The 23,724-nt window shown below is 44.4% G+C and overlaps 1 protein-coding gene across 2 annotated transcripts in view; it reads left to right on the top strand.

Annotated features, from left to right (window-relative positions):
• The window catches only part of lepr (leptin receptor), a 126,581-nt gene that overhangs the window by 91,117 nt on the left and 11,740 nt on the right, over window positions 1-23,724 (top strand). For both annotated transcript variants that reach the window (XM_043699432.2, XM_043699431.2), the window contains exons 16-17: window positions 3,360-3,455; window positions 15,304-15,409. In XM_043699432.2, coding sequence (XP_043555367.2) covers window positions 3,360-3,455; window positions 15,304-15,409 — 202 coding nt within the window. The remainder of the gene's footprint in view (window positions 1-3,359; window positions 3,456-15,303; window positions 15,410-23,724) is intronic.

Genomic DNA, 23,724 nt, shown 5'->3' with positions numbered 1-23,724 from the left:
GCTGTTGAAGTCCATATTGATGCCCTGGGGTTGAAGTGTTCCGAGGCGGAAGATGAGACGTTCTTCCTCCATGCATCTGGCGGTGGAGGAGGCCCAGCACCTCCATATCCTCGGCAGAGTTGGAGGGGGAGTTGAAATGTTGGGCCACGGGGCAGTTTGGTTGATTGGTGCGGATGTCTCGGAGATGTTCCCTAAAGCGCTCTGCTAGGAGGTGCCCAGTCTCCCCGATGTAGAGGAGACCGCAACGGGAGCAACGGATACAATAAATGATATTAGTGGATGTGCAGATAAAATTTTGATGGATATGGAAGGCTCCTTTAGGGCCTTGGATAGAGGTGAGGGAGGAGGTGTGGGCACAGGTTTTACAGTTCCTGCGGTGGCAGGGGAAAGTGCCAGGATGGGAGGGTGGGTCATAGGGGGGTGTGGACCTGACCAGGTAGTCACGGAGGGAACGGTCTTTGCGGAAGGCGGAAAGGGGTGAGGAGGGAAATATATCCCTGGTGGTGGGGTCTTTTTGGAGGTGGCGGAAATGTCGGCGGATGACTTGGTTTATGCGGAGGTTTGTAGGGTGGAAGGTGAGCACCAGGGGCGTTCTGTCCTTGTTACGGTTGGAGGGGTGGGGTCTGAGGGTGGAGGTGCGGGATGTGGACGACATGCGTTTAACCATGTGGGAAGGGAAATTGCGGTCGCCAAAGAAGGAGGCCATCTGGTGGTGTTCTGTGGTGGAACTGGTCCTCCTGGGAGCAGATACGGCGGAGGCGGAGGAATTGGGAATACGGGATGGTATTTTTGCAAGAGATAGGGTGGGAAGAGGTGTAATCCAGGTGGCTATGGGAGTCGGTGGGTTTGTAAAAAATGTCAGTGTCAAGTCGGTCGTCACTAATGGAGATGGAGAGATCCAGGAAGGGGAGGGAGGTGTCAGAGATGGTCCAGGTAAATTTAAGGTCAGAGTGGAATGTGTTGGTGAAGTTGATGAATTGCTCAACCTCCTCACGGGAGCACGAGGTGGCGCCAATGCAGTCATCAGTGTAGCGGAGGAAGAGGTGGGGAGTGGTGCCGGTGTAATTACGGAAGATCAACTGTTCTACGTAGCCAACAAAGAGACAGGCATAGCTGGGGCCCATACGTGTGCCCATGGCTACCCCTTTGGTCTGGAGGAAGTGGGAGGATTCAAAGGAGAAATTGTTAAGGGTGAGGACCAGTTCGGCCAAATGATTGAGAGTGTCGGTGGAAGGGTACTGTTGGGGACGTCTGGAGAGGAAAAAACGGAGGGCTTGGAGGCCCTGGTCATGGCGGATGGATGTGTAGAGGGATTGGATATCCATGGTGAAGATGAGGTGTTGGGGGCCGGGGAAACGGAAGTCTTGGAGGAGGTGGAGGGCGTGGGTGGTGTCTCGAACATATGTGGGGAGTTCCTGGACTAGGGGGGAATAGGACCTAGGTAGGTAGAGATAAGTTCAGTGGGGCTGGAGCATGCTGAGACAATGGGTCGGCCAGGGTGGTCAGGCTTGTGGATCTTGAGAAGGAGGTAGAACCGGGCAGTGCGGGGTTCCCGGACTATGAGGTTGGAAGCTGTGGGTGGGAGATCTCCTGAGGTGATGAGGTTCTGTATGGTCTTGGGAGATGATGGTTTGATGATGGGGGGTGGGGTCATGGTCGAGTGGGCAGTAGGAAGAGGTGTCCTCGAGTTGGCATTTGGCTTCAGCGGTGTAGAGGTCAGTGCGCCAGACTACCACTGCGCCCCCTTTATCCGCTGGCTTGATGGTGAGGTTGGGATTAGAGCAGAGGGATTGGAGGGCTGCGCGTTGTGAGGGTGAAGAGGTTGGAGTGGGGGAGGGGGGTAGACAGGTTGAGTCGGTTAATGTCCCGGCAGCAGTTGGAAATGAAGAGGTCGAGGGCAGGTAATAGGCCAGCGCGGGGTGTCCAGGTGGGTGCAGTGTGTTGGAGGTGGGCGAAGGGTTCCTCGGAAGGTGGGCGGGGGTCCTGAATGTGAAAGTAAGCTCGGAGGCGGAGGCGACGGAAGAAGTGTTTGATGTCACAGCGTGTATTAAATGCATTGATGCGTGGACGGAGGGGGATGAAGGTGAGTCCTTTGCTGAGGACTGATTGTTCGTCCTCAGTGAGTGGGAGGTCTGGGGGGATGGTGAAAGCCCGGCAGGGCTGGGAGCTGGGAGTGGGTTCGGAGCCAGTACCTGGAGTGGGTGTGATGGTGGGGGGAATGGGGGTGGAGGCATGAGCAGGGGTAGTGCTCCCCTCAGGGTTCTGGGGGGTGGGGATAGTGACAGTGGGGTCTGTGGGGGGCATGTCAGCAGAAGCTGTGTCCTCTGGTTCGGCAAAAAAAAAAGAAAAAAAATTAAATAATATAGCTTAAAAATACGGGGTAGACCATTTAGGACAGAGATGAGGAGAAACTTCTTCACCCAGAGAGTGGTGGCTGTGTGGAATGCTCTGCCCCAGAGGGCAGTGAAGGCCCACTCTCTGGATTCATTTAAGAAAGAGTTGGATAGAGCTCTCAAAGATAGTGGAATCAAGGGTTATGGAGATAAGGCAGGAACAGGATACTGATTAGGAATGATCAGCCATGATTATATTGAATGGCGGTGCAGGCTCGAAGGGCTGAAAGGCCTACTCCTGCGTCTATTGTATAATGCAGGTGAGTGGCGCTGGTGGGGGCGGAAGTGGTGGCAGACACGGCAGTAGGAGTGGCGGAAGTCACTGAGCATGTGGCATTGGCAATGATGTGAGGGCTAGAAGTGGCTGTGGGAGTTTTCTATCTCTCCATGCTTCAAGCTCTCTGCCTTTATTCCTGATGAAGGGCTTTTGCCCGAAACGTCGATTTTGCTGAAGCTCCTCGGATGCTGCCTGAACTGCTGTGCTCTTCCAGCACCATTGATCCAGAATCTGGTTTCCAGCATCTGCAGTCATTGTTTTTACCTTGAATACTTCAGTGTGTCATGTGTTTGTTCTGATAGTGTGCAAGATTTATGAAAACATTTCCTATTCTCCCCATAATGCAGTCATTAATTTATTCCAAATTCAGAGATTTTCCTTGTCGCCATGCCCATTATTGGCTAGGAGGCTTCTTTCTCTTTTTAATATTTTTCATTAATGGTAGTAAACAGCGTAAAGATCATCCTAGGCAACACAAAATGGAGAGATTTTTAACATCCTCAGTAGCAATGTTTAGATACTTTAAAAACTTCAAAATCACTGGCAAATGTAAAAATTGTAGCTTTTTATTAAAGGTATCACCTTCAAGAGAAGTATCTCATTGTATATATGTCATACAAATTAAATGTTGTGATATCTGTATTTCATTGAAAAATTCCTTCTTCAAGTTTACCATTGTTCTCTTACAGACCATTTTTCTCCATCTCAACAGTACCAACTGACAGTATATCCAATTTTCTCTGAAGGGGAAGGACAGCCAAGCAGTTTTTATTTGACAATGAATGGTAAATATGCCATTTAAAAAAAAAGCTCCTGCTTTCCGATGCAGAATGTTTAATTGATAGCAGATACTTGCCTGCCGCAGGATGGGGGCAAAGTGGCAGTGTGAACATTATTACTCAAATGAACAGTACTTTAGAAATATCAGATATAAAAATATATTTGTGATTTCTTTGTTAGTCAAGTATCAAATGGAATTCAACAGCTAAGAAACTTCAGGTTTTAACTAATTTGGTTATTTGGTAGGGCCAGCAAAATATAAAGTAGGGAATGGGATGGTTGTCTGACTTTCACTTTCCTTATTACTTTCCTTTAATCTGTTCCATCTCTGTCACATTGCAATCTTCAAACCCACACTATCACAGGAACGTAACTCTTAAACCAATCTAACCTTCACTTCAATTACAAAAGTTGATTTTTTTCCAATATCAAGATACATCATAAGAGAGTTGTGCACTGTTTTGGACGTCTCATTCCAGATTCTTTCTCCTTGGCATACTTCGGTCTGTCAGCCTCTCAGCTGCTACATTTTAGCAAACAACTTCTGAATAGACCCAGGCTTCTTCAACACAGTAGAAGGACTGTGTTTGAAGTGAAGGTGTTATAGAGTGCAGAAAACTATAATCAGTGGGTAAAATTGCCAGCATTCAGTCAGGCCTATGGCTCAGAGACATTTCTGGCTTCCATAGCTGCAAGATTTTCCTCAGGAAAGTAAACGGATGGGTAAAATGCAAGAAAGAGCAAATTTTGGGATGAACATTTCAATCATTCTGCCCCCAGCCTCTCCTCTATCTTTTACATGTTTGCATTTTTACACTAATGGGCTGTAGGTTTATTCCTGTGCAGTTGTTTATTTTGGGCTAAAATGTTTAAATTGCAGCTCAAAGTGAAAAATTGGATTTTCGATGCTAAATTTTTAACAGCAGAGTTATGAAAGATGTGATGTACCTAAATCAAAACTATCTCATACTCAGAGGATCTTGATTGGTCTACTTCATGAATGTAACGTAACAGCTCCACTGACTTTTTGCTGGAAACTTGGTTCCTTTTATTTTGATTTCATCTCGACAGTGTCCAATTTGCATTTTGCGTGATGGTATTTCTTTAGCTTATCCGTTATGCAGAGGCCAATTATTAAACGTGAATAAAATAATTAAGTGGACTACTTGGATATAAACATGTGGCATTGGAGGCAACAAGCCTTATATAATCTTAAATATGGTATTAGTTATATTGTGGCTTCAGGCACTCAATTTTTGATTGATGTCAGCAGAACTCAAATTATTGTGCAAGTATAGTGGAAGCTGGGTGAAAGTTTAAATGCTTGTGTTTAGCAATCTGGATTCTTAACACAACCAATAAGTCAGCATTATTTTTAATTATTTAAGATTATGATCATGGGACAAATCTTGCTTTTTTTTGTGTTTAATTATGGAGGTGGACTTGAAAAAGATCCTTGAGTATAAATGCTGGAGATAGTTCTGCTCAGGGAAGTTGACCTTTCTTAGTGTGTGATTATGTTCTTTTCAACTCATTGTGCTTTCACGTGCTGGTAAAACACAAATTTTGCAGATGGGCAGGCAGGAAATTCTGCCTTTTCCACCAGGATTTCCCAGAGTCCAACTTTTAGGTGCAATAGTTAAACGGTACCCAGATAGACCTTCAGTCTGAGTAATCCAAGAGCATTACTCAACTCCTGCTCATCCATTTCTGCCCCAGCTACTCCTGGAGACCAGGAAAAAACCAGTACCACCTCCTAGTGGGTCTCCTGAAGGCTGCCCAGGAAAGACAGGAAGTGCTTTTCCCAAGGGATGGCAACAAAAGAGAACCCTGACTGATAACGGATGGCTGTGTAGGGCTGCACCCATGGTTGGCTGTGAAGGGCTGCACCCAAGAGTGTCTATGTCAGTCTGCACCCATGGGCAGCTCAAGAGAACATGACTCCAGTGCAGAATGAGAATGAATGATCTGCTGCCTACCACCAGGGTATGTATCACTGGCAACTCAATGCTTCATGTTCCTAAGACAGTTAGCTGTAGAGGGCTGTTACACGCAAGATTGGGTTCCAGGCAGTTCCATCAGATGCCTCGAGTGTGAGCTGTCAGCATCTGTCACTTCATTGCAGCTATGAATGTAGTACGACTGGCAATACAGTGCTACTGCCTCACACATATCTGCCTGGGTTCACAATTAAATTGGCAGGCAAGTACCAGTGATTGCCATCTCAGCACACGCAAGAGGTGCACTGTTGCAGCCCCTTCCTGCTGGCAAGGTTCCAAATGCCTCCATCAAGTCAGACTGTCCAGAATGGAGCATCAGCTCCTGTGCAGGAGGCCCTTGCAGACTGGAACCCGCTCAGCCCTGGCCCAACAGAGAATGCACTCCAAAGTCATCTGAGGCAAGGTAGTGGTCAGCAGGCATCCTGCAGCTCAGCTGTGGCTGCAAAGATGTCAGCCTTCTATACAACATAAGACTTGAAACACATGCAGCACTTTCTATGACTGTGTGTGGTGTGTTTCAATCTTCTGACTGTTTATGTTTTTTTAAATAGGCTAACTCGAGTTCTGATGATGAAACTAGATGCAGCGATGCAAAGCATGGAGGCACTTCTGTCCTTTGAGAGATGCTGCATCTTCCCAAAATTTGGCCATTTTGTCAATTTTGGGATGTTTTATGGAGGGTTCCAGTGAGTTTTCTTGCACAATTTTATGGTGCTCACTTCATTAAGAATGCACCATGCCTCCATTCATACACAATCTTTCTGCTAGTACCTTCCAGCATTCCCACTGCCAATGCCATGTTTGAAGCTCAGTTCTGCACCAGTCCTAATGCTGCAAGGCAGTAATTTTCTTTCACAGTGCCAATGTGTGAGGTGTTACACAGGAGATGGCACCCGCTTTGCTGACAGAGACCTGGAGGTCCCAATAGATGGGATGATGGACAGGAGGAGAACCAGAGGACACCATAACACCAAACCCGAGAAGCCTGGTCAGAAGTGCCCATGCAGGTCAGACTAGAATAGAATAGAATAGCCTTTATTGTCACGTGCACTCGAATGAGTGCAGTGAAAATCTTGTAATGTCACCTCTCAGCACCTCTTGGATGCAGGGTACCTAGGTACAGATACTTTAAGTGTTGTCACAGAATGGAAATGTAAAAAACATAGATTAGCATGGGAATACAGAGAACAAAAGTCCAGAATGAGAATAAAAAGTGTCAATAAAGAAGTTATAGTCCTTTCCCAACACAAGTCCGTGCCTGCTGAGTTTCAGAACAAGAGGCCACATTGCTACTGTGCACTGGCCTCTGTCTAGGACTCGCTCTGCTGCTGCTCCAGGCTCTGTCCTGTGACTTGCTGTTCTCCCCGCTCCGGGACTTGCTCTGCTCCCCGCTCCAGGACACTCTCTGTTCCCCGCTCTGGGACTTGGCCCACATCTCACTCTGCTCCCCGCTCCGGGGCTCGGTCTGCTCCCCGCTCCGGGACTCGGTCTGCTCCCCGCTCCGGGACTCGGTCTGCTCCCCGCTCTGGGGCTCAGCCCTGGACTCGCTCTGCTCCCCGCTACGGGGCTCGGTCTGCTCCCCGCTCCGGGACTCGCTCTGCTCCCCGCTCCGGGACTCGCTCTGCTCCCCGCTACGGGACTCGCTCTGCTCCCCGCTACGGGGCTCGGTCTGCTCCCCGCTCCGGGACTCGCTCTGCTCCCCGCTCTGGGGCTCAGCCCTGGACTCGCTCTGCTCCCCGCTCCGGGGCTCGGTCTGCTCCCCGCTCCGGGGCTCGGTCTGCTCCCCGCTCCGGGGCTCGGTCTGCTCCCCGCTCCGGGGCTCAGCCCTGGACTCGCTCTGCTCCCCGCTCCGGGGCTCGGTCTGCTCCCCGCTACGGGGCTCGGTCTGCTCCCCGCTCCGGGACTCGCTCTGCTCCCCGCTACGGGACTCGCTCTGCTCCCCGCTACGGGGCTCGGTCTGCTCCCCACTCCGGGACTCGCTCTGCTCCCCGCTCTGGGGCTCAGCCCTGGACTCGCTCTGCTCCCCGCTCCGGGGCTCGGTCTGCTCCCCGCTCCGGGGCTCGGTCTGCTCCCCGCTCTGGGGCTCAGCCCTGGACTCGCTCTGCTCCCCGCTCCGGGACACTCCCTGCTCCCCGCTCCGGGATACTCTCTGCTCCCTGCTCCGGGATACTCTCTGCTCCCCGCTCCGGGACTCGCTCTGTTCCCCTCTCTGGACACTCTCTGCTTCCCGCTCCGGGACTCGCTTCGCTCCCCGCTCCGGGACTCAGCCTAGGACCCGCGCTGCTCCCCGCTCCGGGACCCGGCCCTCGACTCGCTCTGCTCCTTGCGCCAGGACTCCGTCTACGACCCACGCTGCTCTCCGCTCCAGGGCTCAGCCCGGGACTCGCTCTGCTCTCCGCTCCGGGGCTCAGCCCGGGACTCGCTCTGCTCTCCGCTCCGGGGCTCAGCACGGGACTCGCTCTGCTCTCCGCTCCGGGGCTCAGCCCGGGACTCGCTCTGCTCTCCGCTCCGGGTTTCGGACCTCGACTTGCTCTGCTCCGTGCTCTGGGACTCAGCCTACGCCCCACGCTGCTTCCCGCTCTGGGACCCGGCCCTCGACTCGCTCTGCTCCTTGCGCCAGGACTCCGCCTATGACCCGCGCTGCTCCCTGCTCCGGGACTCGACCCGCGACTCGCTCTGCTCCTTGCGCCTGGACTCAGCCTACGGCCGCGCTGCTCCCCGCTCCGGGACCCGGCCCTCGACTCACTCTGCTCTTGCCAGGGCTTTGGTCACGTCTCTTCTCCCTTCATTTCACTTTCATTCTCCAGGTAGAATAGGGTGGTTTAAGAAGTTAAAAGTTAGGGGTGTGGGGAGAAGAAAAACTGTAACAAAGAGGAAATAATTGGAAAAATTAAGACATGAGCTTATCAAGTAATGTGAAGCCTTTCAATTTTGTGATGATATCTTGTGTTAAATAAAGAGAAAAGTGATAAAAGCACATACCAATTAATTCCATTTGCCGAATGGGCTTGGATACCTTGCCAGCTTCAACAGATTTACAGTCAATGAATGATGACTTCACCCTACTCAGATCCATTAGAAGCAGTTATTAATCACGTTTTGGCAAATAAGGTTAAGGAGAATCCAAAGGGTTTTTATACATACATTAAAGACAAAAGGGTAACTAGGGAGCGAGTAGGGCCTCTCAAATATCAGCAATGCGGTCTTTGTGTGGAGCCGCAGGAGATGGGGGAGATACTAAACGCGTATTTTGCATCAGTATTTACCGTGGAAAAGAAAACGGAAGATACAGAGCATAGGGAAATAGATGGTGACATCTTGAAAAATGTCCATAACACAGAGGAGGAAGTGCTGGATATCTTGAAACGCACAAAAGTGGATAAATCCCCAGGACCTTATCGGGTGTACCCTTGAACTCTGTGGGAAGCTAGAGAAGTGATTGCTAGGCCTCTTGCTGAGATATTTGTATCATGGATAGCCACAGGTGAGGTGCCGGAAGACTGGAGGTTGGCTGATGTGGTGCCACTATTTAAGAAAGATGGTAAGGACAAGCCAGGGAACTATAGACCGGTGAGCCTGACATTGGTGGTGGGCAGGTTGTTGGAGGGAATCCTGAGGGACAGGATGTATGTGTATTTGGAAAGGCAAGGACTGATTAGGGATAGTCAACATGGCTTTGTGCGTGGAAAGTCATGTCCCAAGAACTTGATTGAGTTTTTTTTCTTGATGCTGGCAGAATCATGGGTGTGATCTATATGGACTTCAGTAAGGCGTTTCACAAGGTTCCCCGTGGGAAACTGGTCAACAAGCTTAGATCTCATGGAATACAGGAGAATTAGTCATTTGGATACAGAACTGGCTCGAAGATAGAAGACAAAGGATGGTGGTGGAGGTTAGTTTTCAGCCTGGAGGCCTGTGACCAGTGGAGTGCTACAAGGATTGGTGCTGGGTCCACTAATTTTTGTCATTTTATATAAAGGATTTGGGTGTGAGCATAAAAGCTATTGTTAATAAGTTTGCAGATGACACCAAAATTGGAGGTGTAGTGGACAGCAAAGAAGGTTATCTCAGAGTACAACGGGATCTTGATCAGACGGGCCAATGGGCTGAGGAGTGGCAGATGGAATTTAATTTAGATAAGTGCGACATGCTGCATTTTGGGAAAGTAAATCTTAGCAGGACTTCTACACTTAATAGTAAGGTCCTGGGGTATTGCTAAATAAACACACCTTGGAGTGCAGGTTCCTAGCTCCTTGAAACTGGAGTCACAGGATAGTGAAGGCGGCATTTGGTATGCTTTCCTTTATTGGTTAAAGTATTGAGTACAGGAGTTGCAGCCACATTTGGAATATTGCATGCAATTCTGGTCTCCTTCCTATCAGAGGGATGTTGTGAACGTTGAAAGGGTTCAGAAAAGATTTACAAAGATGTTGCCAAGGTTGGAGGATTTGAGCTATAGGGAGAGGCTGAATAGGCTGAGGCTGAGGCTGAGTAGGCTCCGACGCCTGGAGCGTTGGAGTCTGAGGAGTGGCCTGAAAGAGGTTTATAAAATCATGAGGGGCGTGGATTGGATAAACAGACAAAATCTTTTCCCTGAGGTGTGAGAGTCCAGAACTAGACGGCATAGGTTTAGGGTGAGAGGGGAAAGATATAAAAGAGACGTAAGGGGCAACTTTTTCACACAGAGGGTGGTATGTGTATGGAATGAGCTGCCAGTGGAAGTGGTGGAGGCTGGTACAATTGCAACGTTGAAAAGGCATCTGATAAGTATATGAATAGGAAGGGTTTGGAGGGATATGGGCCAGGTGCTGGCAAGTGGGACTAGATTGGGTTGGGATATCTGGTCGGTATGGACGAGTTGGACTGAAGGGTCTGTTTCCATGCTGTACATCTCTTTGACTCTCTGAGTCTAAGTCCTGTTTGGTTTGTTTTGCACCTGATGCTGCAGCACTCTCAGGGTAACAGTGATTTTTCTCCTGATCACTGTTCCCGTATTCATCCATGGAAGAACCCTGCTGTTTTTGCAGCCACTTATTGTCCATCACTTCCCCTCTTTGCTTTCTCCAGTTGTCCAGACTACAGTATGCAAAAACTATTTGGTGCATACTGAAGCATACTGCACCAAAGCCCTCAGAACCTGTGCAAGCATAGGAGCTTCATCTTGAGGAGGCATTGTATGATCTTCAAGTGGTAGAAAACATTGCATTGTGTCTCAATATGGAGTTGGATTAGCAGAATTGTCCCTCATGGTTGGAGATGGAAGTCCTTCTGTTCCATCAACTATCCATGTAAGGTCTGCCCTTGGAAAGAAAAGAAGGAATGAGAGAATAATGAAGAACATAGGTATCATGGCAGCTTCCAAGGTGTCTGGTACAAAATTCTAAAATATGAACACGATGATCAAAAATATGATGGATGTTGAACAAATGGAACCTGTCCCCATTATTGAAGTTTGTCATCCTCACTGCGATCTATGCTTCTAGTGCACTGCACCTGCAATGCTCCAGAAGATAGCAAAATTCAGCCAGGGTGTACTAGGGCATCCTCATTTAATGGTGGCACTATGCTTTACTAATCTGGGGTCATGTCATTGAAGATCAAGACTGTGGCTACAGAGACAAAAACATGTGCTGTGTCATTGGTGACTGTTACAATGAGCCAATATGGGGAATATCTGAAACAATACAGCTCCTTAGTAATTTGATCAGTCAACAGTCGCAGCACTTACAAATGATAGTTAATCATCATCCTCCAAACACGGGACATGGAGGCCTCTGAAAAGTGGGCAGTGTGAGGACTCTACATAGACCATGAACATAGTAGACCTTAATCAGATATGTCGTACACAAACAGCAGGAGATTGCAAAAACAATGACAATTTCTCTCTCCATTTCTACCTCCCCCATCGCTCAAGAAAGACAGTATTGCATAGAAGAGAATGTTGTGAAAACTTATAGTTCACTGTGAGGAAAGCAGCTGCAGCACCTTGTGAGACCTTGGAATGTGTTTCTGAATTACATGTGACACTTTATAGGTCATTTGTGAATACTTCACCACTGCAGAGATTAAGGTTAATTAGTAATGATGAATGGCATGATCAAGATTGCTTGTGGCCAGGGTTTTTATTGTCTTGTTGGCCACCCATATGTTTCACATAAGGATTTTGTGGTCACAGATGTCTTTCACTTATACAATGTAGTGCCTCATTAATATAATTGCCCTTTGAAGGAGCCTCAGATTGCTCACAAGTGGAGCCTGCACTTTTTCCATTAGTAGAACAGACAAAAGGTAAGTAGAAGGCAAAGACCAAAGTCAAGAACAATTTCTTTTGGGAAATTATGTGCAGTGATAATGTCATTGGGCTTGTAATTCAGAACCAAAAAGTGTGGTGCTGGTAAAGCACAGCCGATCAGGCAGCATCGAGGAGTAGGAGAGTCAAAGTAACGAGCATAAGCTGTTCATCAATTCTCACTTACTCCTAGTAATTCAGAACTCCATGTTAATGCTCTGGGGTCATGAGTTCAAATCCTACCAAATCAGATAATGAAATTTGAATTCAATTTTCAAAATCTGATATTAAGAGCTAGCCAAATGGTTGTATGTAACTATTGTTGATTCTTGTAAAAACCCATCTGGTTACTAAGGTCCTTTAGGAAGGTAAATTCTGTCATAATAACCTGGTCTGATTTATACATGATTCCAGACCCACAGCAATGTGGTTGACTCTTAATTGCCTAACTTTCCTACTCAATTCAAGAAGCAATTAGGGATGGGAAACAAATGGGAAACACAGCTGGTGGCATCCAAATCTCATGAACAATTTTTTTTAAAGCCAAGAGGGCAGTGGGAGTCTGGAAGTCATTATTTGAAAGGGTGATTGAATCAGAAACTCTCTTAACATTTAAGAAGTATTTAGATATGGTTCCAGTAGGGAAATAACATCAGTCTAGTGAGATTTTTGTTGAGCAGCACTGATGCAGTGGGCCGAATGGCTTCCTTCTGTGCTGTAAATATTTATGAGTCTCTCAGTTTCGTGAATATTCAAATAAGAATACTTCATCTGATGCAGAGTGGTGCCAACAGAGAGGGTTCAATTCCCACACCAGCTGAGGTTACCATAAAGGACTCTCCTTCACAACTTCTCCCTTGCTTGAAACATGGTGACTCTCATGTGAAACCACCACCCCAGTCATCTTGCTTTAATGAGAGAACAGCTGTATGGTTCAGTAGAATTATGCCAACTTTACATTTAACATGCTAATAGTTGATAAGAAAGAATTTGGATGAATGAGTTGAATTCGACATTCGAGTTGAAACAGAGGGTAATCTATCTGGATTCAACGTTATTATATGCTGACATGGTGGAGTTATTGAAAACTTTGTTTTGCTGTGAGGTTTAAGATTTTTTGAACCATGTTATGTATTTACATAGCTTGGATTGCTTCAGGTTATATTTTTTCTCTTTGTATAATAAATATTCATTGGGTTGTTGAATACATTCTGCAGTCCTGTGTACTTATGTTTCAATGGATGACCAACATGTTGAAATTAAGCCAAGTCTTAGGGTTTTTTTTTCATTCATTCATGGGATGAGGGTGTCATTGGCTAGGCCAACATTTATTGCCATAATTGCCCTGAGGACAGTTAAGAGTCAACCACATAGCTGTGAGTCTAGAATCAAATGTAGATCAGACCAGGTAAGGGTGGCAGTTGCTTTCCCTAAAGGACATTTGTGAACCAGATGGATTTCTCCAACAATCAGCATCAGTATCATCGTCATCAATAGACCCTTAATTACAGATTTTCATTGAATTCAAATTCCACCAACTATTATGGGGGGATTCAAACCCAGCTCCACAGAACATTATTTGGTCTCTGGATTAGCGGTCCAGTGATAATAGCACAAGGCCATCACCTCTCCTGACCCTGAATGGACTCAATTAGTGGATGTGGAAAGGATGTTTCCTCTTGTGGAAGAATCTAGAATCAGGAGTCTTGGTTTTAAAATAAGTGGTTTCTTATTTAAGACAGAGATGAGGAAAAAAATTCTCCAAGGTTTGTGATTCTCTTCTCAAAAGGGAATATATGTTTTTTATATTTAATATTTTAAATCAACTCTTGCATTTGAAAGAGATGAACGTTTATTGGGGATATGTAAAAATGTTAAGTTGATCAACCATGACCTTACTGAATGATACAGCAGGCTCAAAGGGCAATGTGTCCTACTTCTCTTCCTTGGTTGTAATGAAACGGTATGGTTTGGGGGGTAGTGCCTGTGAATTTAGATCAGATACGAAATGTTTAAGGAGAAGAGGAGGGGATTAAAATCAAAAGAGATAGGCCAAGTTTGAGTTGGAATGGAGCTCTCTGCTGCAAAAGAAAGTGACAATTTTCGCATTTATCATCTCAGTCATCCTGACCATCAATATAAGAAAGAACATACATTTATATAGTGCCACTGATGTCCTTATGATATGCCAAAATACTTCACTATAACTTTAAATAGAAGTACCAATGTCTGACTTTGGAATTACTTAGTATTGACACCTGAATAACAACCTTTTACCGAATAGAAGAATTAACCATAGATGTATCCAGGTTACATCATGCTTTCCATTTAAAGCATACAGTAAAGTTTTAGCAGTATGTGACAGGTTTTCAAAATTTTCATATAAGCCATGGAACATAACTAAGAAAGTATAAAGCTTAAGCACTCTACAAATGTTGCTAAACGCATTAAGTTCCAGCATTGGATGTGCTCATGTGTATTTTATATAATATTTAAATTAGATGGAACAAGAGTTAGCAAAAGCCGAGAGATACTAAATTTGGACCAGATTGTACATCAATATATTGCAACATTGTAACTATAGTGATATGATTCATTCAATGGTATTATATTCCTCTATGTGACGAATCCCATGATACTATGCACCTCATGACTCATGAGTTGCTATTGTACATTTTTGTACTGTGTTGCTGATTGTTTTTAACGCCTTATGCATATTAAAGTGTATGTCACCATAATGCATTCAAATCATGCTATGGGTAGTTTATAAAAAGAGCACACAACCATTTTCTTCCTGAATCCACTGACATATGCTGAGTGCCACGGATCCCAGGAACATTCTTTTACCTCACCTAATAAACTAACCTTCATTTGTGAGATTGACAGTAATTGTGAGCAGGTTTTTAAACTGAGAGAAATGCCACAGTACAATTTGATCTTGACCTCATTGTCATCCAAACACACATCCAACAAAGAGGGGAAGGAACAAGAGCCGATTTCCATATGATACAGATACGATTTCCTCACCTGTCTTTATCCTGTAGCTGTAGATGTCGATGGAAGCACTCCCATTCCCCCTCAGTAATCAGCTACCTCAGCACAAGTCAAAGATTGAGCCAGAAACCATAGCACAGTGGTTAATACTACAGTTTTGCGTCAAATTAAGGTGGCTCAGTGGTTAGCACTGCTGTCTCACAGTGCCAGGGACCTGGGTTCGATTCCCACCTCAGGCGATTGTCTGTGGAGTTTGCACATTATCCCTGTGTCTGTGTGGGTTTCCTCCCCAATCCAAAGATGTGCAGGTTAGGTTAATTGGCCATGCTAAGTTGCCAATAGTGTTAGGTGCATTAGTCAGGGGTAAATATAGGGTAGGGAGGGTGGGATACTCTTTGAAGGGTTGGAGTGGATTTATTGGGCCAAAGGGCTTGTTTCCACAATGTAGATAGTCTAATCCAAATGTTTTTACTTAACCACAATCTGCCATTTAGTGTTCCTGAGAAGCCAGCAGACTCATGTTTATTTCTGTGTAGTATACTGACTTTACAAATTCTATTCTTCTTTTAGGAGAGGTGGCAAAGACCAACAATGATGGATTGCAGAATGTTATCTTACCACTTGTATTTTTGTCGTCGGTTTTATTGATTGGAACTTTCCTAATATCTAAGCACAGGTATGTTTTAAATTTTTGGATACAGAAATGTTAAAATTTTCAACTTCCCTTACGTATAGGCTGAAATTGTTGCTTTTCTGATTTTGATTTTAAGAGAAATTCAAAGACTACTCTCTTAATCTTCAGATTGAGATTCAGGAACAGGGTGCAACTATCACAAAGAAAAATGTATTTTAAATTTCATGATTTTATGACAATCACAACAGAAGGGAATGCAACATTTCAAGGAGATGACTTATTACCACCTTCTTAGAGCAGGAGTTCTCCAAATATTGCTCAAGTCCAGCCACAAATAATAAATATAATATATGGGAAAGCAAAAATGTAAAACTTACCACATAAGTATTTATTAATAGTTTGTATTTTCACTGTAGCCAATTTGTTTATAGTGATTACTAGAAATATAAGAACTGCATACTCAATACCCCTGTCTCAATTTTATATAAATTTTTACCTTTAGCTAGCAAAAAGATATTGATGTCGGACCTAAAACTATTAGTTGAGTTAATATAAACCAACTATTTTTTGTGTGTGCGAGAGTGAGTTTCATAATGATACTATCGTTTGTCTGAAGAGATTTGTCCTAATTTTTTTTCGGAATGGACTATCTCTGACTTTAAGCTTAGGTCTCATTGTGCTAGAACCCACCAATAGTAGAAAAAATTTCTCCTGATTTTAAATTTTCAATGTACATTACTTCTATTCCTTTTAAAATCCTTAAAACTTCAATAAACTCATCCCTTAAAATTTAATATTCTAGGGAACACAAGTCTAGTTTAAGCAGTCCCTTCTCATAAATTAGTCTATGATGCCTTGATAATATTCTTGTTAATCCGATGGCCAACATATCCTTTATATTGTAGTGTCCAGAACTGTCCATAATACTTAAAAAGTGGCATAAAAAGGGGCATTGTTTGGCTGTTGCTAAACCTCCCTTTCTACTATAAGATTAAATCACCATGGACCTACTCTTACATTAGAGAGAAATAACGGGGGAAAAATTTAAAAGGGACTAAAGGGGCAACGTTTTCTCACAGAGGGTGGTACGTGTATGGAATGAACTGCCAGAGGAAGCGGTGGAGGCTGGTACAATTACAACATTTAAAAGGCATCTGGATGGGTATACAAATAAGAAGGGTTTACAGGGATATGGGTCGAGGGTGTCGTGCTGGAAAAGCACAACAGGTCAGGGAGCATCTGAGGAGCAGGAAAAGCGACGTTTTGGGCAAGAGGTGATGAAGGGCTCTTGCCCAAACCTTCGATTCTCCTGCTCCTCGGATGCTGCCTGACCTGTTGTGCTTTTCCAGCACCTTTCTTTCGACTCTGATCTCCAGCATCTGCAGACCTCACTTTCTCTTAAAGGGATATGGGCCAAATGGGACTCGATTAGTTCTGAATATCTGGTCAGCATGGACAAGTTGGACCGAAGGGTCTGTTTCCGTTTTGTACATCTCTATGACTGGGTGGTTTAACCTGAGGGGCACCATGTCTCAGGCAAGAGGTGAGGTTGAAGAGGAGAGTCTTTCATGCTAAGCTTAGCCAGTGTGGGAATTGAACTTGTGCTAATGGCACCACTCTGCATCATACACAGTCATCCAAGCTAGCCAACATACTGAAGGCATCCAGCCCTCCTCCTACCTTTCCCATATATGAATAGCACTCCAAATAAAGAGTGATTTACATATAATACTTGTATTGGCAATAATAAAATCAGAACAAAATAATAAATATATAGCTGCACCATGTTGTCTGCCCTACAGCATTCCATGGAATGCATTTAAATATTTTAATGGTGTATTGCTTATTGAAATGAAAGTGGTCATTAAAGCAATTTATGATTCCTGATTTCATGGGGAAGTCAGAGTACTTGTTATATTCCTCACATCATTTAAGCTATTCTCACCACTAATGGTTTGTTTTCTGCTGACAGTAAGACAGTAAGAACAAAGTGTCTTGCTGTTACAGGTTGTTTTGATTTAAACAATATGATGGCATTGGATTGATTGAGGTCTGTTTCCATGCTGTACATCTCTATGACTTGAGTTTTTGTACAACATCATATTTTGTCTTTATATTGCCAGTTGTTGTCACTTGCAAGTATTAGCTTTGGACCTTCATTTTAAGTTCTCATGTGGAACAGAGAGGCAGAAATAGTTATTTTACATGATTTTTAGAACATCTAAGTTATCATTGCATTGTTTTAATATTTGCAGCAATATTTCAGCTATTGGAATTGCTGGATCAAGTGCTATTCTTGGTTTTCCACTTTTGAGTTGTTACAAATTGTCAAAACTCTGTGTTTGCTGATCCTTTGCTCTGGCTGCTGCATTTCTTTCTTTCGACACCAGGTTATAGTCCAACAGGTTAAATTGGAAGCACACTAGCTTTCGGAGCGAAGCTCCTTCATCAGGTGATAGTGGAGGAGGTGATGAAGGAGCTTCGCTCCGAAAGCTAGTGTGCTTCCAATTAAACCTGTTGGACTATAACCTGGTGTTGTGTGATTTTTAACTTAATACACCCCTGTCCAACACCAGCATCTCCAAAACATGACTTTCTTTCTTTCTGTGTTGTCCAAGACACAGTTTCAATAATAAAAGGGAAAAGCTGTGATAGAATTGAGGTTGGGAGAAGTTAGATGACAAAGATGTCTTGGAACAAAAGGTAAAGGGAGGAAAGTGATGATTATATTAAAGAGGCAAAGCCTTAGTCATAGTGTGAATATCAAAATAGAAAATAACTCTGTCAGAAAGCAAAAAATATGAAAGTTAAGATTCACTATATAAAACAAAAGCAAAATGAAGAAGGGGCGGCTGAATTTTTTTACTTTTTTTTGGCAGTGATATTTCATGTGCGATTCATGCCCATGGATTACAATGCATTTTCTTGTACAATCTTCTGCTCTTCATCTCATTAAGTATCCAGCTAGCCTCTATAGTTCCCATCCTGTGGAATTGCATGGCAGGAGAAAGGGAAGTGCTTGCCATTGACAAGCATTTGCCATATTCATGCTGCTGGCACCATATTTAAAACCAGCTGCTCAGCTCTGCAGATGCTACAAGTCTGGAATTGCCTTTTGCGTGGTGGACTTGCACAGTTATCCCCATGGAAATGGCTCAGACAAGCAAGTTATCTCCTCAGTTCACCCACAGGAACTTGGAGGTACTGATGAATGAGATGTTGAAAAGGAGGGCAGTGTATTTACCTGCTGACTGGCAATGGAGACCCTGCCACTCGACTCAGTCAGCATGGAGCATGCTCAGGTTAGTGCAGTGCCTTGGTTGGATTGCAACACATAGCAATACAGGAAGAAGATTATTGATCTTCTGCAGTCTGCAAAGGTAAGTGTCATCATTTCCTCTCTCCTACCTCACATTCACAAGTTCATCACTCACTCTAACTCTGTCACTGCACAATCCTCTCACCAACAAAGCTCATAGACTACAGCTGTCACTACTGCATGCATTATGTCGACTTGACAGCTTTCACCCACCTTATCCTCACAAACTGCTCAACTGTCCTGTCCTGTGTGCTTCCTACTCACTGACTGGGGACATCTCAACACCTCTGCTGCTCAGCTATCACCTCTCTCACCCGTTTTCGTTATGCTCAATTCCTCCTTTTGGCTAATTGAAGAAGGAAATGTCTCACAGCTGGACTGAGAGAATATAAAGAGTGTAACCACTCACAGGCAAACAACCCAGTGAACATCATTATGCTGTGCCTTGCTGCACTGTGCTCCTGTTACCGCCCACGCTAACTCATTGTTAACCTGCACAAGCTTTCATCTCAAACAGCTAGCTCCCTCTCTTTACTGATGCAGCCACTAGCGACACTCAGTGAAACACCATCCCACAAAGGCCAGTGCTAGAAACTCTCAGCTCCACCTCCTCCTGTGAGGAGGATGCACTCAAGCTTCTGAGGAAATACTGACAGGGCTTTTATCTGCAACCTTCCAAAAACTCAGAGACTTTCATCTTGGCAAGTTCTCTGTCCAGATTAGATTCAGGAGTATAATTTGCTGAGCAGCAGCCAGTTGAGGAAGCAACACAGCCAGTCTCTGACACTAAGAGGACCGAAGAGCAGGCACATGTTCAGTCCCATGCAGAAGACGATCCCACGGTCTTGACCTTAAATGATTTCATGAAAATGTACAACCTGACACAAGAACAGCAGGCACATATGTCAGAGACAGTCAGTAATCTGGATTAAAGGATGGACAAGTCTCCCACATCTGCATACAGTGTTGGTGTCCTGTGCATGTGTCTGGCTGTCTCCATAAACAGGTTGGCATCCACTATGGAGACTCAAGACCAGTGCTGTCAGTAACTGCACATAGATTTGCACTTCATCAGTGTAGCTATAGGTGTTCAGCATCAGAGGCAAGGTAAGAGGGGACTGAGGGAACTTGACCTCATTCCTCATTCTACCTAGGAAGAACTTGGAGACTCCAAGCCCTCCAGGCCAACTATAGAACAGGCCCCCTCCACCCCAGTTGTGGATGTCAAGACTGACTTAGACGAAATGGGAGGATAAGGAAGAAAAAGACTTACTGAGGGCACATTGCTGGCACATGTGACACATCATGGCAAAGTTCTTGCACTTTTGTAAATGTTTCTGTATTTGTATGTTTAAAGTATCTGTCCCAGTATCTTTGTCCTTGTTGGACCTGGTGAAGTTGCAATCATTTGAGATAAGAGGATCTTCTTCAGACATTCCAAGGATGAAAGGAATCACCAAGTATTGATCATTTCAGATAAGCAACATCAACAAGGATACTGTGAAGATATCATCAGCCATATTTGGAAAGAGGGGTCATTGTCTCCCACTACCTGTACAGTTCGAGGAGACGGGAACCTGAGGGCTTTAGTATAGACCCATCATGGCAGCTCCCAGAATATTTAGTGAAGATTTTCAAAATCTGTCATTGTTGACCCAAAGAAGTGGAATCTTTCGGTTGATGAACTCTGCAGATTGATGCCAAGATGCTCTCAAAGCAATGTGGCCACAGTCTATAGTATTCCATACCTGAGGGAAGCTAGCAATGGTTGCAAACCACACTGTTCATTCTGCTTGACTTTCCTTGCATAGAGTAATAATTTAAACAGCTGTGATCTGGAAAAAAAATGCACCCTTGGCACTTTAGGTGCATCTGTGGCTCAAAGATTGAGACATGCTACACAGGCCCCCAGATGCTTCTTGAAATAAGCCACAAAAAGTTAATGCGCCTGTTACCTTTTTTCTCTTTGGTAGTAGCAATGTGATATAACAGAGTATCTCAGTAGGCCATTTCAAAAGGCATTAAAGAGCTAACTACTTTGCTGTGGGTCTGGAGTGATGAATTATGTGTTGATTAGTGGCAAGTGAAATACATGCCACACAAATGCCAGGCAACCACCATTTCCAGAGAGAGAATCTAACTATTAGCCTTTGACATTTAATTGCATTATCATCACTGCATCCCATTCCATCAACATTGTTTTTTTAAAATTTTTTCATTCACAGGAGGTAGACATCGCTGGCTGGGGCAGCATTAATTGTCCATCTCTAATCATCCAGAGAGCAGTTAAGAGTCATGATGCTATTGATCTGGAGTCACATTTAGGCCAGACCAGGTAAAGATGACAGTTTCCTTCCCTAAAGGGCATTAGTGAAGCAGAAGGGTTTCTGACAATTGACAATGGCTTCATGGTCATGATTAGACTCCACATTCTAGATTTCCACTGTCTGATGTGGAACATTACCTGGGTCTCTAGATTAAAAGTCTAGTGATGATACTACTAGGCCATCACCTCTCCTGGGAGATACAATTGACCAGAAAACTGAACTGAACCAGCCATATACATTCTGTGGCTATAAAAGCAATTCAGAGGCTAGGAATCCTGCAGCTCCCCTCTGTCTCCTTAATGCCTTTCCACCAACTCCAAGGCACAAGTCAGGAATGAGATCACTTGTCTGGATGGTTGGTGCAGTGCCAACATACAAGCTTGATAGGATAAAGCGACTTGCTTGATTGGCATCCCATCTAGCACCTTTAATAATCACTGTCATTAGCACTAAAACACAGTGGCAACAACATATACTGTCTACATATATACTGCAGTAACTCACCAAGGCTTCTTCAGTAGCACCTGACAAATCAGCAATGTCTACCTCCTAGAAAGAGAAGGGCACCAGATGCATGGCACATCACTACCTGCAAGTTCCCCTCCAAGCCACACTCTATCCTGAATTGGAACTGTATTGCTCTTTTATCACTGTTTTTGAGTTAACATTCTGGAACTCTGTCCCCAAAAGATTGCAGTAGTACAAGAAGGCAGATCAGCATCATCCTCTGCAGGCTAATTTGGGGTGGATAATTAATGCTAGCTTAGTCAGCAATGCCCACATCCCATGAATGATTCACAAAAAACACCTTATAAAATGAAAACCAGAACTGTGGATGTTGTAAATCAGAAACAAAAACAGAAATTGCTGGAAAAGCTCAGCAGGCCTGGAGGTGCCTGTGAAGAGAAATCAGAGATAACATTTTGGGTCTGGTGACCTTTCCTCAGAACTGGAAAAACCTTGTTTGTTATTGGGATGGTGTAGCACCACAGTCCTTCTGAGTGCAAGTCCTGTTTCAGCAGATATCTCAATTCAGTGATGATGGCTGGAGCATCTCTAAGCTCTTCCCGAGTGATGTTTCTGAACACTGTAGAAAATGACTGTAATGTCTGCAGATCAAGGAACTCCTCATTTTCCTTGGTGCATCTTCTCTGGAGGCTGTGCAACAACATCAGAAAGTTGTTTTGTTGGACAAAGTTGTAATTGCTATCTCTTTTCCAAACCATCTTTGCGCATCGACCAATATAGCAATGTCCATGTCAGAAGTGTGAGCCCAGTAATCTGTGGGGCTAGGAGGAGACTACTTCAGTAGCAACACTCCTGAATCATGAAGTCAATTATAATGGAGCGTCAGTTTATGAGCTTACGCAGTGTGCCAGAAAGGCTTCAGGAGGAGACAAATGTCATACCTTGATAAGGAACTCTGAGTTATGCAATCTTGTCGAGATGTGTGTTGCAGTGTTTCTGCTGCACTGGGGGAGTGAAGTTCTGTCACTATTCAATCATGATATCCCTCCCCTTTGAGCTTCATGGACCATATTCTTGAATTCTTACAGTTTAGTGTGGCGATGTGGTGGCTCTGAAGTGTTATTTTCCAGTTTTAGCTCTGAACTGTGCTTCATAAATGTCAAGGCTAGGTGACAAGTTTAAGGTAGCGCCTAATTAGGTTTGCTTAGCTGACATGACGAGCAAACAATGAAATTATCAGGAATTCTTGGGGTCATAATTTGTAATGTTCAAGGACAGGTAATGATATGCCAATGGAATATAATTTCATGTCAGATGTGTGGCATTATTGAATCAGTGGAAGCACGACTAACGCATTTGCGTTAGCAAGATGTTCAGTTCAAACCGATTTATTACACTCCCAAAGAGAAAATGCAATGGCAAAGATTTTTGTATTGCTGCTGCGCAATTAACTTTGGATTGAAGATCGCAAAGTATCAACTTTAAATTCTTTCCAGCGACTTGCAGACTCCACCGGAAATGTAGTGTGTTCCCTTTTCTGTTGCTGTCCCTGTTTCTCCGGTGATCTCTTAGTTTCCCTCTGTTTCTACTAACATGCAAAATTTATCACCGTACCCACTGGTTTTGTGAATTGCCATGCACTTATTAGTCATACACCCTTCTCATGTAGAGGATGAAATGATTGTCATTTATGAAACCCTCCATCAGCTGGGGCTTCCCATTTCCTCCTATGGTCTATGAGATCCAACCCCTCTGTCTTGACTGTCTTTTACTATAATAACCCAGCAACTCAGAGCAATGAACACAATACCGAGGTATGAGTTTCTCACTTTCTCTTGGATTTCAAAGACTGACCCTGACTATTAATGCCCAAAGTCCGGGCTGATGCTGGCCTAATGGCCTAATGCTAGAAAATGGATCTGGTTCAGATATAGTGTATTTTTGGCAGTACTTTCCTGACTGAGCATAGCCAAACCACTGGACTGATGTCTCCACAACTTGCTGCTTATCTACCTGTAATTCCTGGAGAGAAATCAGAGTCAACGTTTCAGGTTTACTGACCTTCTCTAGAACTGGACCCGAAATGTTCACTCTGATTTCTCCCCACAGCTGCTGCCAGATGTGCTGAGATTTTCCAGCAATTTCTGTTTTTGTTTCTGATTTCCAACATCCACAGTTCTTTTAGTTTTCTTTTTTACCTGTTATCCGTGGACTGATTGCACTTGACCTGTAGGACTGAACAT

The sequence above is a fragment of the Chiloscyllium plagiosum genome, unplaced genomic scaffold, assembly GCF_037043375.1.
Source record: "Chiloscyllium plagiosum isolate Xiang-an unplaced genomic scaffold, Cpla_swu_hap1 HiC_scaffold_9, whole genome shotgun sequence".
Lineage (NCBI taxonomy): Eukaryota > Metazoa > Chordata > Chondrichthyes > Orectolobiformes > Hemiscylliidae > Chiloscyllium > Chiloscyllium plagiosum.
This window is presented reverse-complemented; position numbering and strand designations above follow the sequence as displayed.